This window comes from Malurus melanocephalus, unplaced genomic scaffold (assembly GCF_030028575.1).
Source record: "Malurus melanocephalus ecotype Western Australia unplaced genomic scaffold, MMel_1.1 scaffold_113, whole genome shotgun sequence".
Taxonomy (NCBI): domain Eukaryota; kingdom Metazoa; phylum Chordata; class Aves; order Passeriformes; family Maluridae; genus Malurus; species Malurus melanocephalus.
Genome location: NW_026623345.1, coordinates 787008 through 803603, shown reverse-complemented (window position 1 = coordinate 803603; position 16596 = coordinate 787008). Strand labels below are relative to the sequence as shown.

General features: G+C 41.0%; 1 protein-coding gene across 2 annotated transcripts in view; it reads left to right on the top strand.

Annotated features, from left to right (window-relative positions):
• The window catches only part of UNC13B (unc-13 homolog B), a 207211-nt gene that overhangs the window by 173037 nt on the left and 17578 nt on the right, over window positions 1-16596 (top strand). For both annotated transcript variants that reach the window (XM_057369600.1, XM_057369599.1), the window contains exons 31-33: window positions 6842-6930; window positions 10032-10184; window positions 12062-12185. In XM_057369600.1, coding sequence (XP_057225583.1) covers window positions 6842-6930; window positions 10032-10184; window positions 12062-12185 — 366 coding nt within the window. The remainder of the gene's footprint in view (window positions 1-6841; window positions 6931-10031; window positions 10185-12061; window positions 12186-16596) is intronic.

Sequence of the window (16596 nt, the reverse complement as noted above, 5' to 3'; positions counted from 1 at the left end):
TGTTGTTACTGGGTCGTTTGCATCCTTACTGGTTGTACTGCAAACATGAGGAGAGCCTTGTGACACCTGACACCGTAAGTGTGGGGACACAAGGTTTCCTAACTATGACTGAAGGCTTCCTAACTAAATCTGTCATAAAATGCAGGAGCAAATATTGTGGAGCACAGATTAACATAGAAAAGGAAAGAAAAGTTTGTCTGTTGTGCTCCTGTGGGTGTGGCTAGTGGAGGTCTGAGAACTGTGSACCTTGAATCATTTAATATGGCATATAAATGTGGGACAGTACCTTTAGGCATGGAATGTYCAATATCTAATACATTACACTCTAATAAGTGTAAATTAGTTCTGTACTCATGTTTTGAGAGATATTCATATGTGTCCATTTGTTACAAGATGTTAATTTTTACAGATAAAAAGTTTTACTCCTCCAGATCACTGTCTCTCTTCTGATGTAATATATGTATCTTTTTTTTCTCTTCTTTTTTCATTGCTTTTCAAGGTTCAGGAAGATGAAGAAAAGCCTGCTGATTCTGATGTTAGGAAAAATTTATTTTAAAATGCTTTTTCTTTGKCTGTGTTGTGATAGAGCCGATGCTATGACCTTTATGCCAAGAGGAAAGTCAGCTTTGCTGATGGACAGCTCAGTTTTTGCCTGTATTGCTTTTCTAAATCTTGCTTGTGCTCAGTGGCAGAATTCTATGAAGTGGCAAAAATCTCAACAAATAGATTTGCCCCATGAGGCAAGGAAAGCTGCTGTCATTCTTTCACATGTCACCTCAGTAATCTTGAGTCCTGCATCAAGAACTAGCATTATATGCTTCCTGCTGTAATAGCAGCAGTAGCTAAACGCTCATTTTTGGGAAAAAAATAAACTTGTGGTGAAATGTTTGTGAAGTGGACTATAAAAGTTTAATGCCTCTACATTTAGTTTCCCTAAAGGAATCAATTTGCTGCTATTTTTCACAGTGGTAGCCATTAAGTAGGGTTTTCCATGGTAGTAGCCATTAAGTAGGGTTTCCTTTCAATTTTCAAATTGAAAATAGCCCCAAATGTGTATTAAATAAGTGGAGGGAAAAAAGTTGTTTCTTTAGGCTCTTGGCTGCTTTCACTAGCCTAGGTCTCTTCTCTGCATTCTGGCCTTTGAAACATCCCACAGGAGGTATAAGTAAGGTAAAAAAGGGGTAATGGAYCCACTGTTTCCCCTGTACTGTGGTAACAAAAGACTGAAAGGGGAGAAAAACCCAGACAGTCAGCAGTAAAACACACAGGAAGAAACATGACAGCACACTAGGAAGTTGGTTTTTGGAAGTGATTTTTTTTTTTTCCTTTCCTTTTCAAATGCTGCTTATTGCACTTCATAGGGCTGCCACTGATCACCAGAAACAAATCGTGTTGTGTTAGGTGCCTGCATTATCTGCTGTCCCCAGGAGTTTCCTGCGTGGTGACTCTGCAGTAGATCGCTTCTTGACTCAAAACCTGCCAGGTTCTCTGTTTTGCTAGAGTAAACAAGGTCTTCTCCTAGTTTGAGTAGTCTTTCTGATGTAGATTGAACCTGACTTTTGGGTAACAGCTGTTGAGACAACAGCTTTGAAAACAGAACTTTGTGGAAAAGCATCTGTGGGTTTTATCCTCCTTCAGGAAGGACAGTTCTTACTTTCTGGGGCAGATTTGTTCAGTGTTCATATATACATGACACAGTAGCTTGCACCAAAGTAAGCATTGTCCTGACTAGTATATCCAAAAAGAAGCTGCTTCCTTAGGAGAGTGAGCATAGTGGTGTGCCCGGTCTTGAACTGTTCAACTCCTTTTGTTGTCAAAGGTGTTTTGGAGAGTCAGGTACCAAATACTCCATTTTGTCTGTGCCATGTACGCAGCCTGACCTTGGGGACCAGTTTCAGTTATTGTGTGCTTGTGGCTTCATATGCTTCTAATTTCCAGATCCATCTCCATCTACAGCTGTAGCTGTAGCACTGTACAACTCTGGAAAGCTCTGAAATGCTGCTCCTACCTGGTGTTCTTTGCCAGTGGGTCCAAACCACACTCCTAGGGAAATCCAAATCATTTATTCCCTTTKGTAGAAAGGGAAATGAAAGGACAGGGCTCACCCATAGTCATCCTGCAGTGTAGTGTCATAATATGGAACAGAAGTGYTTGCACACCCATTGCCCCCAGTAAGTTATGGTATCTTTTACTCTYGCTTTTCTTATTATTTTCTGAACTGTGGTACTCAGATCAGGGCAAAAATTGCCCAGCATCTCTGGGTTTAATGTGTCAACATCGTGGTCTGTGAACATTATCTATCAGAAGCAATAATGACAGCAGCAGAGCCTTAGAGAGCTCTGTTTGGAGGGATTCCCTTGGGTCTGTGCTGGAGAACTAAAGGTGAATGTATTTATACACACACAAACATATAAACACGCATGCATAGACAGAGAAAAGTTACCTTAAATAAATTTTAGAAATTATGATTAATACTTTTATTTCCCTTCTGAGCTGTATTGATCTCATGGGATCAAAACAGCTTCATCATGACTCAGGAGCATTCTCAGCATCCCTRAAGCATGTTTTGGAAAGGCAGTGTTTATGAAGTGGCAGATTACATTAAAAGCATAATGAACAGTGAAATGGGAGGAAGAGTCCTGGGTAAAAAGTGGGTATGTGAATACCTTTTGAAACCTTTGATTCCWCTGAATCATCTTCAATACACCAGCAGAATGGAGATTATAATTTAGCTCTCTGCTAAGGTGGGCTGCACACATTCAGTGCTAATGTTTGCCTGAACTTGGCCCCATTTATTTAATTATTTGTAYTTTATCTAAYCAAACCTAAGGTGACTTGCATTTTCTACCCACCTCTGTGGTTTTTCAGCAGACWTTAGCCTGCAGTCCATTATTTTGCTTAGCTTGTCCTGAGTAATGAACTGACAGCAGTGAAATCAAATGGTGCTGTACTGCATTGCACACTACTGAAGTCTAGATGTAGTGTGAAAGACCAGTTTAAAATATTTCTACGCCTTTTTTCCCCAAGGGAAGCATGTGAAGTGAGTATCAGAGATGAAAACTGCCTAGGGAACCCAAGGAATTAGCTGCTGAGTAGCAGCATATTGTCATACCACTTTCATGCCTTTGGTTTCAAGCTAATCTGCACAATTAAAGCTTCAGGAAACTCTCCTCTTAATGCTTAGCCAGGGTTAGCCCACATTTTAAATCCTAAGTTAGCCACCTGAATAACAAATTGCAGGWCAGCTTAGAAACAGCCAAGACTTAWATAGGAATATTCTCAAAGGATTTGTGGTACCTACTGTTTGCTCCTCTTTAGCATCCCACAAGCCACAGCTAAGATTGCTCTAGTATTTGAGAAGTTGGCAGCTATTGTTTGGATTCAGTGCTCCATATTCTTTATTCTTGGTACCTGTAGGCAAGTGGGGAGATGCCTGAAAATTCAGTGTGAATAGTCCCTAAAGGGGGGGTTGGATCTGCTGAGCTCCCAGAGGCTGGTGGAGGGAGGCAGAACAAAAATCAGTAGCTTCAAACTGGAATCAGATGAACTCCRTAACTTGCATGAAGCTAAAATATGTTTGCAGAGCATAATTCTTTACCTGTTGATATGCAAGATCAGAACTGATGATTTCACAGTGTCTCTGCCTTTTGGAAGTGAATTGATWAATATTTTCAGCCTTCTAGAAGGCAGGAGTCATGTCTCTCCACCTACACCACCCGCAGAGAAGCCTTCCAGTTCTGGCCACTCACGCTTCACCAGTGTGTGTGGAAACGGAACAAGAGCTAATTATGTCTCTTGGAAAACTTGGAAGCTCATCACTGCAAATTCTTAGACTCAGGAGTTCTGTTTCATGCATAAGAAAAGGAGAAGATGATCCTAAATTCAAGTTGATAGCACCTTGGTATGAATGCCACCATTCAGATTTGCAGAGAACTTGAGGTTCCAGCCCTAAATGGGTTCAGATGGCACTTTGAGGCCCAGATTCTCTCAAATGCCAAGTCCCAMATATTGTGAGAAAATTAACAGAGCCTTGATTTCTCCCCTGAAATTTAAATGCAGRATTAGCTTTTCCCTCTTTGCACCTCAGTTTTCAGCATCACACATTTAGCCTCAAACACAGAATTATGGCTGTGCCAGCCATTATTTCCACTCAATTGAAACATTTGCTCAGAGATCAGAAGCCCCCTCACTGTGGGTACTGTCCCATGTTTTGCACAGAGAACTTTTCATTCTTCCTCTGAATTATCGCTGATAAACCCACAGAATGGAGATCATAAGCCTGCTGAGAGAAGTGGTGTGGATGTGACAAGTGGCAGTGACCCAGCTGCCTAATCCTGTTTTCTGCTATACCAGCCAAATYTATCATGCAGTCCAAGTAACATTTCCTGCTATCAGTGATAGCTGATATGCTTAAAATTCATTGACTGAGCAGCAACAGCAACACCATTGCGGGTTCATTTGAGCGCTCTTATCAGCGCTTCACCACATTGGCCARGTTTGCAGTTAATACCACATGCGGCAGTACTCTGTAACTGGCATGTGATTTATATGTGGGAAACAGTATTATGCACCTGCCAGTACCTTCCTAATGAACTTAAATCACACTTAGATGACTCCCTGAAATTTGCTTTGAGTCAAAGCAGGCCAGTGCCTAAGCATTAACCATCACTAATGTGTGATGTGTAGTCCTTCACTAGTTGCAGTTAGAAAACAGCAGCTTTTCTAACATGGCAGAGGACTTTGTGGATGCTGAACCAGATGCTTACCACCAGGGTTTGGCTTCCTGAGGGTGAGTCTGGGTACCTCCAAGTAAAATCTGGGCAGCTGTCTTACCGGTTGTACTCAGAGAGCTGTAAGCTTATGTTCTGGGGCAGTGAGAGCTCCTTACCACAGATAGTGAAGCTCATCCCCTTGACAAAGCATTGTTCCAGCTGTCTCTTCTTGCGATACTGGGACAGCAATGCATCTGCCATGAGGAAGTTTGCACTAAAACACAGCATCAAGGGGAAGCTTAGAGGTAACGAGTGAGCTTTCCAGGCCACCTCACAGTAAAATAATTGATCGAATCGTTCATGAACCAGGGCAACAAGCTGTTGATCCTGGCCTCAAATATCCTCTACACTGTGCATCTGATAGCTTGTAAAGAAGTAGAAAGTAAATTGTGAAGAGTAATGTCTTGTGCCAAATTCTTCTGGCTTTTTTTCTTGACTGGAAGAGCAGTTAGTTGGAATGTTTTGATGAATCATGATCTGGTCCTACCTCAAATCTGTCAGAAATGGCTGAAATCAGAGGGCAATTCAGTGCCATTCATTGTAGAGAGCAAATCAAACAGCTTGTGACTCATTGTGCCTTTACACAGTAGGAGGGAAGGATTAATGTAGGGGCAAGAGAAACGACCACCACCAAATGCTGTTTTTGTTTTGTTACCTACAAGCTTGGCTAGAGTGAATGTTGATTGGCATGACATCAGCTTCCTTCTGCCGTCACAGAGCAATGGTGCTATAATGATAATAGGAAAAGAAATTTACTGTAATAAGGGAAAAATAATCGGAGGCAGCAATGCCTAAAGATACAAGGCCTAAGTAATCATCATTTGCTTCGTTGTTGATTCTTACTTTAATTACTTTTAAAATTCTGATGCAGAAGTTTCATTAGCACAGGTTCAAATATGTAATAGAGTCAATTTTCCATGCTAGCTTACAACAGAAAAATGAACGGATCAGATACCAAATCCCCTAAGGCTTGGCTCTCTCTGACAGATGCTGAAGGAATATGAAGAGAACTTCAGCACTGATTTTAGAAGTGGGAATGCCTGTCATGTCAAATCCTTTATATGTGGATATGCAATGAAAATCTGATTTTAACCACTGTACTGATACCTGGCTCATTACATTCCTAAATAGATGCTCTGCCTTAGAGGAAGCTTTTTGTTTTACAGACATCTTGCCTGCRTGCATACACAGGCCAATCTGTTTTCCAGATTACTTTTTATGAGCAAATGGTCCCAAGCATTCATCCTGTGTTGCTATGTGTACATACAGATACGTTGCTCAGAAGTGGCTCTTTTGAGGCTGGAGGGGTGACTACAGCTGGAATACAGGACACTGTAAATCATGTTCAGTTTAAAACCAGGTGGCTTTGGGCTGATAAGAATGGAGGAAGCACTTTCTTGCAGAACCTGCCAAGGTGTCAGCAGTATCCRTGTAGTGCTTGGGGAGCTATGTTTGCATAATACAAGTAGCTGAGATTTTACTTCCCAAAAATGATCAACAAAAGTGAACAACAGCTCCTGCCATGATATTGTGTCCAGGTTTTCGAAATAGCTGGGGTCCAACCTTCTGAGAGSAGTGTCTGGATCAGTCTTCAGTTGGACAGCCGGGTAAAAGGTAGAATAGCGTCTTTCAAGATCATGCTTGGAGAAGTGTAGGAGTATTAACAACCAGTCTGAAAAGACCCTGTGTCCTTCTAGACTCAGAGAAGTGAAATGACCTGTGAGCCCAGTGTATTGCACAGAACTTGGTGGATTCTCAGCCTAGATACATTCTTGGCAACAGGGAGTTCACATTCCCTTTCTTCCTCAACTTTATAAACATCAGGAAGGATATTGAAAGGTATAGGAGGCTGGGGAAATTACTTGCTGCTTTTTAGGCAAGTATTTGTTGATGATTTCATGGCTTCTRTAGCAGCAGCAGCAGGCAGTGGAGGAGAGCATCCTACCTGGCAGAGTCCAGTGGGGATGGTTCTGCTTATTAAGTGTAGCCACAACAGTGAAGAGAAGCACTGCAAAGGACAGCAGATTGCCCTCTGCACTCTGACTAAATGCTCTTTTTTTCATCCACAGTTGGATGCAGAAGCAAGTGACCACCTCAAAGAGCTCCAGGTGAAGCTGAACAATGTTTTGGATGAGCTCAGTGCAGTGTTTGGTAACAGGTGAGTATTACAAGGTCCTTGTCCTTGAAGCATTCTTTTCTTTTGTCTAATCTCATTCAGTCAGGTTAAGAAGAGAAAAGAAACTCTTGTGAACTGCATTATATTTTTCTTTTTGTCCTGAATTCATGGCCTTTCAAAYAGTGAGACCATCTAACGAAGTGAGAAACATTTTTTTAAGTCTTTCTGTCCTGTATTGCTGTGCTTGGAAATGTAACATGGAGATCTCTCATCTGTGAAATGTATTTGAATTACATAGACTGCATTTTTTTTTTTCAGTAAGTAGTACTTGTCAGTAACGGAATTGTCTGCTTCTTTACTGTTCAAAAAGCAGTTTCCAGCTTAGCATTTATGAAACAACATTCTTGTTTAAGCATTCTGCTCTAAATGTATGAAACAGCTGACTGATTTCTGATTGTTAAATTAATACTGGAATAAGATGGAAACAGGTTCGGAATTTGAGATTGACTTGTTCCAGTGCTGCTGCAAATGTTATCTATCTAGTGTTTCAAGAAGCTCTTTAAAGTATTGCCAGAGTAATGGAYGGCAATTAGGTTTTATTGCAAATCATGTTATCATTTACCTGAGGATAAAAATGTTCTCAACTTTATAAGACTTTTGTAGTGAACTGTAAAGGATATCAATTGAGAGAAATCTGAAAATACAGAACTCCTGACTAATCCTCAAAAACAATCACTTCTCATTATGAAGCCCATTTATTTCATGTTGCTGCATAACAGGATTAAGGCAGGCATGAGCCACAGTGTAGCTTGAACATGGGCAAGGGAGAGCAAATTGTACCAACTTGGCCTCCTGGGGTCAACAGGTTTGCAGTTCTTACGACTGAAAAATGGTGGTGGGGTTTGTCAGTGACTGTTTGGATTTCAGCACACAAAGCCAAGCAGGGAGATAAGTGAGTAGTTCCTGTTGCCAGCAATGGATGCTACAGCAAGAAATGAAAAAGAATGTAACTGAATAGAATCAGCAAAGTTTATAATGAGATGGAAGGTGATTAAGAAATAATGATTAGGAATGTGGGGTTTTTTTTTTTTTTATCTGAATATTGTCTCCATGGTGTCATTGCTACAAAACAATTAAGGGACAATCCTGACATTTGAAAATATGATTTAAAGAGATTATCYAGTATCTGGGGAGTGTTTCTTAGAGAGATGAGCCAGCCAGAGATTTAGCCAGTCAGACAGCTCAGGTGCTTCATTTACTCCTTAGCAGTGAAAAGCAGAGCATGATCTCCTAAAGGATATAAACTTAAGAGATCAGGGAGACATCCACAATATTCTGTGCAGAGTCTGTAAACAGTTGCTCCTTCAACACTGTGCCCACCTGATACTGCAGATCTTAACTCKTCTTTGTCTGTGTGAGATTAATTGCTTTTACTGAGAAAGCAGCACATGTCCAGAGAGCCCCACCACCCTTGTGCTGAGAGAGSCTTTTGTCTGTACACAGAAGCATTTTCTACTTTGAGAGGAGTCTTAGAAGGATTTATCCTTCATGCAAGGCTAGCTGCTGTTTTGTTCTTGGTGGTTGTAGGATTGAGGGAAGGAATTCCTGGAGGAATTAGGGAGCAGCAGGCCCTATCTGACAGCATAGGTGAAGTTGTTTTTTAGCTTGGTGCTGCCAAGACCTCCTGTTAAGCTGTACAACTGCACAGACTTCACTTTCAGGTGAACCTGTTGCCACAGTAACTGATCTGTTATTTTTCATTGAATTGGTAGCCATTTTGGTTCGTGTTCATTTTTATCCATGAGGGCATTGTTACTTTCCATCCCTGCCTGGGGGTTTTAAAGCACCTTGAAGCAGGGTCCTGTAATTGATGTAGTGATGGGAGAACTGATGGGAGTGTGGGATGGGATTGGCCTGTGACAGAACAGGGACTGTTAATGGCACAGGAAATTCTTTATGCTCTTTGATTTGATGTGGCTTAGGTCTCTGATTAAGCTGATGTTGCAGCCACAACTCACTGCTGCAGGACTCTTTCTGTTAGAAATGGGGAAGGTGGGAGACAGCTCTGGAATTTTTCCTGTGAGGCAGGCTAGAATTGAACACGGAGGACCATGAGGCTGGAGGTGGCAGAGCAGGAAAGGTGATCAAGTGGAGAAGGAAAGTGAGAGGCGTAGGGCAGAGAGGTTGCACAGTCAGACGCGTGGTGGGGACAACCCACAGGTGCCCTGCGTGGCTCACACATCAGAAGTTCAGATTGTTTATGCAGATACAAAGCAGAGTTCCAAACTTTTGTAACTGCTTTTAAATCTTTACCCTAGCTTTTAACACTGGTTTCCCTTCCTGGTTTCCAACCTCTGTGCCTGGATTATGGTACTATGATTAAGTATTAATGGATACTTAAATGTCACTTGTAGTGCCTGTTGTTAGTAACTGTTCTTTTAAATGTCAAAGCATTTTCCTTTATTTGAGGAATTGATTTGTTGTCAACTCTGCTGATCTATTCATAATTTTTAATCATTGCTTTATTTAATTTTGAACCTCCTCTTAGCAGGAAGAGGTGGAAAAGTAATTGTGCTTTAATGCCTTGTGTGTCACCGCATCACGGGGACACTGCACTTTGCACAGCTGAGCCCCACATTCCAATTTGACATTTGGCATGGGTTTTATGGCAGTGGACTGGTGTAAGCTGGTGCCTGCCTTCAGGCTATCTCTGTTATTTTAAAGACAGCCTATGATGGGTCATAACTGGATTTCTCCTGATGGACTCCTGGGTGCTCAGAGTGTGGCATCCATTGTGTCATTGCTCCATGTGATATCCCAGTCTTTGTGGTGGAAAAAACGACAGATACCAGCAGGGTGCTTTGAGCTAAGAATAACAGCGTTTGTTGAAGTCAGGAAAGGATCRTTTCTTGCTGCAAGATGAATGAACAAACTCCTCTCAAATATGCTCGTGTCTCGTGTTCAGAGGTGGTCGGCTGTGTGTGGGTAGTGGGCATAAGGAACTGGAGAGCGTGCCCCTTGGTATAAGGAAAAGAGCAGCAAGCCTTGTGATAGAAGACTGTGATATTGAGTGAAGTTGATTTTTTTTACCTTGTATTTCTGCCACTGATAATCTTGTTTTTGCCTCTCTCCTGTTTGTGCAGCTTTCAGACTCGGATTGATGAGTGTGTCAAGCAGATGTCTGATATCCTCTGTCAAGTGAAAGGGACAGCAAATTCTGCTGCTAATGCCAGAAACACAGTTGCACAAGATGCAGATAATGTCCTGAGGCCACTGATGGACTTCTTGGATGGAAAGTAAGAGAGTGTTCAAATATATGCTACACATGCAGTTCATTGGATTGCAGCTGTACGTGTTCATGGGGCACATTGATGGAATRGGGGGGGGGAAATAATTCCATGTTCTTGGATGGTTATTGACATTTCCAAATTTTCAAGGAGAATTAATAGCTTTTCTTCCCATAGCTGCCTCTCACAAGCCATAGATAGGCTCTTCAGCCTTCATTTAGTGCCAAAGCACGCTCTCAATTCTTCTTTCTACCTCTGGCAATTATAGCAATCAGCAAAACACACTGCTAATCAAGTAGTGAAAAGGACTGAAATTCTAAATTTTCTAGCTGTGAGTTTTTTCCTATACAGATTGTACTGTAGCAAATTAGCAAACATATTGCAAACAGTGCTTATGTACTTGATACATACTCTACTCAGTATTACAGTCATGTCAAATGCTTTTTCTAGTCATACCTGCTGCTGTTCTGACTGGCAAATAAGCTTCTGAACCATGGGATTTGCATAGGGTTGATCCATTGCCCTAATTAACTGCTGCCATTAATATTATGCAGCATGGTTCAGCTGTAGAGGGACAGCTAAATGTGGCCAACAGGACATAATTTTCATAAGCCTAGTGTTGAACTGCAAAGAGAAATAGTTTTTATTCTTATAGAAGTTAAACAGATGCATATGAGTTGTTTATTTAGAAAGGGATGGCCAACAATTTTCATCATAAATGTTGCAAGAGATGTGAAGCTTCACAGGTTTAAAATCTAGGGATTGATTATCCCATCTGTTTTTGGGGTCACTGTGTACTAAGTGAGCCACTGCAGCAGTCATTACATCTAGGACCCTTCTCATGTGATTATTTTCCACTCATGCCTTCATGAATCCTGAAAAGCCAAATTCCTTTGTACCRTGGGGAATTTAGTATGCAGCAGGCTTGTTGTCCAGCTGTGGAGCAAGTAATTTTGATTATGGTAATCCAAGYCTGGATTTTTTTCTTTCCTCCTCTACAGAAGGAGAGTATTTTTTTAGTGCTTCCTGCATCCCATCCAACATCACTCCTGGCCCTGTTTGGTTTTGTTCATTTTCTGTCTAGCCAGCTCTGGAAAGAAGAGAAGTTGGGAGAATCAGTTGTCTGAGTGCTACTGGCCACAGAGTTCCTGTTCGGTAGCTCTCCCAGTGTGATCAGTAAATGCCAGTCCAACAGACATTTCTAAGGATATTCTAACATTTGTTGGCCTTTTTGTAAGCCTGTACAATAATAAAGGAAGAAAAATTAGGGAGATGAAGCTCTTTATATTAAATTGGATGAACACATGGCAGGTGATTTGTGAATGCAGTTGTGACAAAAGAAGGAGTACTGCGAGGAATACTTTGGGGTGGTTTTAGAGGTGAAAGATTTAGAGACTACAGCAGCTATCAGAAGCTGTGCAGGAATTTCTGCACAACATTCTGGGAACTATTAATTTAGGTATTTATCAAAAATCATTATAGTAATCCCCTGAATTTTAAAACCTATTTTTCTATATTTGTAATTTTTTCCTGTATACTGTGTTAACCAAATAAATCTTTGTAAAGGGATCCTGTTCAATGGTACCTGCTCTTATTTGGATTTTATATATATGTTATTCCAAACTACCTGTCACTGAGTGATACACTCTGTAATCCCCAGGTCAGTAAATRGAGATAAGAGTAAACAGAAAATACTGAGATCAGAAATGTCAGTCATCCATTTTGGCCAATGTCTTTAGTGCTAGAACTCCAAGGGTGAACACAGGGAAGGTTTCTGCCCTTAAAACAATTGTTATGACAAGCTGCTTTGGAGACAGCACTGAATCTTCCATATGCATTGACTTTTTTATTGCTCTCTGAACTTAGTTTTTGCTCTCTCCCTGCAGCTTGACACTGTTTGCGACTGTGTGTGAAAAGACGGTGTTGAAAAGGGTGCTGAAAGAACTCTGGAGAGTGGTAATGAACACCATGGAGAAGCTGATTGTGCTGCCTCCTCTTACAGACCATACGGTAAAACATTTTCTTCTTCCTGACTCATACAAGAAAGTGTTGCCATTGCCTGTGTAACTCATCCCCCTGACCTGGTGAGTCATCCATCCAGGTAAATTTGTCTGCATGTAGCCTGCCTCAGGATGGAAAAACATGTCTGTAAAGAGAGACTCKCTGTTTATGGTAGGGTTGCAAGATACAGAGCACACTCTAGAAAAAATATACAATTCAAAATCCATTAAACAAAAAGAGTTTCTGTCCAGTATGTAAACTTGCACTGATTAGGGTTTTGTAATCCTGTAAGAAGAGCTGTGTGTGTATGTGGGATTATCGAGCAGTTAGGGTTGTCTCCATGGCATTAGGTCAACACCTATAGCTGCTTTTGCCTGATCATCTATTAGCCAGGGTCTCTCGATATAGATAGGATTAATTTGAGCTTGATTTTTAATCATCCATCCCCCATTTTACCCCCCCAGGAAGCTTTAACACCAGCATGGGCTGGCAGGATTTCTCTCTCTCTGATGTTGGGAATTGGAAGYGTATCCAGATAGTTTCCCTTCAAAGGCAGTCTTTGTATAATTGTTCAGCTGTGTGGACATGCTGGATGAATGTGTGTCATGAATGTAGTGATGCTTTTAACAATGGAAGATCAACTCTTCCCCAATTTTGAGAAACCAGAGAAACTGATTAAATGTCAGTCATGCATGCCCAGCTGCTCTGGGGGATGACACTCAGTTGGAGGCAGTGTGAAGTTTGGGCTGTAACCTCATTATTTACAGATGATCCAGAACTTCTTTTCATCTCACTGTTAAACTTGCAGTCTGTACCTCATTTGTGCAGACTTACTTTTTCCCAGTGGTGGGTAGCACAACAGTGGTTTTCACTATTCAGCAGTTCCCTCACATATTTGGAGTAGGCTTCTTTGGTTGCAGTGTCCAGGGAAGTAATGCAAACCTGCCTCTTGCTCTAAGTGTTTCATGTTCTGCAAGGGAAGGCCCTTGTCTCTGGCCTTGATGATGACTTTAAATAAAACTGTTGAGATTAAGTGTGCTGTCATACCTACAACCATAAAATTACCCTGAGGCGTAATTTGCAAAAGACTGCTTTCTCTGAGCTTAGATTTGGAGTCATCATTTCTGCTTGCCTTTATAATTTGTAAAGAAGAAAAAGAAAATAAATTTAGGAGGATGAAATTYCTTTGTCTTGGTTGAATTGCTTTTAAAAAGGAGTCTTTGGGGACAGGTGCTAAAATCATCATGTAGGAGCAGCATTAACATGACCAATTTGCAATGGAATCAGTGAGATCAAGGGCCTCAGAGAGAACTAGGGAGGAGCTGCTTGAGCTTTATACTTGCTAGTTTTGGATTTCAAAGGCAAAATAGGAGAGTGATTCAGTGCTTGTATCATAAAGGAGGCAATAACTGTAATCAACMAATTCTTCTAATCTGCAGGACATTGCTATAAGCCACTTAAATTTTTTCTCATAGTTTTGTGTAGCCATCATTTCAGTCGCAAATTGAGAAGCAAATTGAAATGCATACTCACTTGTCTGAGATAACACAAAATTCTCATAGCTAGATTTTTTGATCTATTTAGTTGTATGGTAGCACAGAGGCTGAACTTGTCTAAGCTGGAAAAGAGTTGCTATTCCAGAAGGACAGTTATGAACAAAGCAATGATTAAAATGACCTTGTCTGCAGTCCTTGAGCAGGGAACCTGTGGTGAGGCTGGGTGAGCTACAAGGACAAAGAGCTGCTTCCACTGTTCTCTGGGGCATAGCAATTTATTCTGTCACCACCAGATTTTCATCATTCCCAGTAGTGAAGGCTAGCAGGGCAAGGCAAAGCGAAACTTGGGGTTCCCAAGCACTGCTTTCTCTTTGCTGTTCTACTTCTGTGGCAAGCAGCTCTTATCTAATTTGGCTTGCCTTTTCTTTTCCCCCCTCTTTTCTTCTGAAAGCACATAAGACGCTAATAGCCTTGGGCACTGTAACACACTTTACTTCCAGCCTTCAGCAACAGAAAGCCCTAGTGGTGCCTCTCCGTGTTTGAAGGGCCACTGATGGGGATTTCCGTCCTAAAACTCATGTGCAGCCCTTAAGAATAGGGGATATTCATGGTAGAAAATAATCTCTTCTATGGACTATTTTCTCTTCTTTCTGCAAAATTGGTGGAAGTGCAAAGCACTTTTTGATGGAGATCATGGAAAACATACTCGGGTAGAAGGTTCCCATGCTGCAGTTTGCCTCGCCTGTCACTTGTGTGACCCTGCCASTGCTCAGGCCTTAAATGCCTCTCTCCAGACTTAACAATTCCACTTAAATTAGCTTGTGGAAGATTCTGTGCTGTGTGGAGTTCAGGTGAGAAAATGTCAGCACTATGAGGGATCCARTGAGGATAGGACAGTTTCACAGCCTCCCACTCTGATGACCTGAGCTGCGGGTCCTTCATGACTTTTAGGTGGGTGACTTCAACCTCTCTGAGCACTCTCTGCCTGTGACTTGTGAGATTAGCAGCAATATAATCTCCAGTGACTCACTAAGTAATTCACACCTCACTAATTTTAAGATCCAGCATGTAATTAAACACCCTCTGTCTTGGTTGAGTGGATATACACTCTGGGAATCCTTATTTTGGGGTTCAGTGCACAGCGCTTGGGGATATTAACGGATTAGTTATACATTTCTTTCTCAACTACTTAGGATGAAACTGTGCCATGCCATCAGTGACCAGTCAGGTGAGAGAAGAGATGCTTAGTTTACACTTAGATGATTCCTCTGGAGCCTCTCCTTTATTTATTTCACACAGTACACTGCAACCATTCACATGAGGCTTGGTTTGTGCTTGCTTCTGCTGTGCTTTTTTCTACATGTCAGACTTCTCTTCACTAAAAGAGAACATGGTCCAAGATAAGAACTAAATTTTCTTTAAGCTGAGGACAGAATTTGCATGTGACTTCCAGACTGTCTGTTCTTCAGGCTCATCTGTCTGAGCCACTCTGTGGTGCTACTCTGGTAGTGGAAGAGAGTGTGGCTTTAAGAGGTTTTCTGAAACCTTCCCTAAATTCTGTAAGTTTAAATGAATCCTCTCCCTTGTACTAGCTTGGAGCAGAAAGGTTCAAGGCTGCCTCTGTGATGAGGAGAAAAAGCTTTCTTAGCCTTGAATAAAATTACGRTCTGTGAACTGCATATGTGCCTAGTTCTCTGTACTGACAGGTAATTATTTTCCTCTTTTCATCCCTACTTTTAAGCCTATTTTGTCAATTTTTGTTGTTTAATGATCCACAGCAGCTAAAAAATAGTTTTATTTTAATGTGTGCTAACAAACATTGCCAAATATGATTGAGTTTTTTAAATGAACTTAAATGCTGTTAAATTATCAGATCTCATTGTTGTTGAACATAGGAATTAAGAAAATATGGGAAGGGAATGCACAATACCAGATGAAACATACTTTCACTGTTATGTCTCAGAAAAATAAGCATCACTAATAATATGGTTTCCAAAAAAGGATTGGAATCCAAAAAACTTGTAGTAGGCTTTTGTTTCCTAATTTTGTCAGCTGAACAGTAGGACAGTTAAGCTTTAAGGGTTTGAGTCACTTGGAATATACATCAATGCAGTTCTGTTGGCTTCGAACAATTAGACTTGAGTCACCTGATGATCCTTCTCTAAATGCTTTCACTGAAGGGAGAAAAAGGCATCAGACCATTAAAAAGGAATTTAAAATGTCTGTGTTGTGAACTATAGGTGTGTTTCTTGTTTCTAAAGAGTTTAGAAAAATATAACTAACATAATGGAAAGAGCCAGGAAAAACAGCATGAAGGCCCATCCCCTTTCCAGGTGTGTTTGCCGCAGAGCTAGGCATGATTCACGRTAAGGATTTAATTTGTCCTCATACTCTATCCTTGACATTTTAATCAATTCCATTGTGGGCAGCTTTTCTCAAAGCTACCTGATAATTAAAGTTCAGTTGTTTCCACTTTCTGGCACAGCTGGAATAAGTGCTGTCTTTAGAGCTTTGTGCTATGTTTTCCATGCATAAATAACTTTTCTGAGGAGTATGGCATCTTGTTTACAAGAATGCCATTTGGCAGAGGAAGGAGCTGTCCAGATTTTCATTAGATGTTACCAGCGTTGATGACAAACTCAGAGTAACAGCAAAATAATTTCTCCTTGCATTGACAGAGATTGTCACTGATTGACGAGGATTTTCTTAGCGTGCAAGAACTGGGAGTTATCTGAGCAGCTCTGTTCTGTGAAGCGTATCCAGTCACTGGGTATTGCTCAGTGTTACTGACCTGCCCTCCTTAGAAGCCTGATGCAGGGAGTCTATGTGCCTGGGCTGATTAATGTTGTTCAGAAGTATATAAAAAAAAGTGTCCAGTGAATGCTGAAAGTACTGTGTTAAGAAATGTTGATGTTACTGTGTTT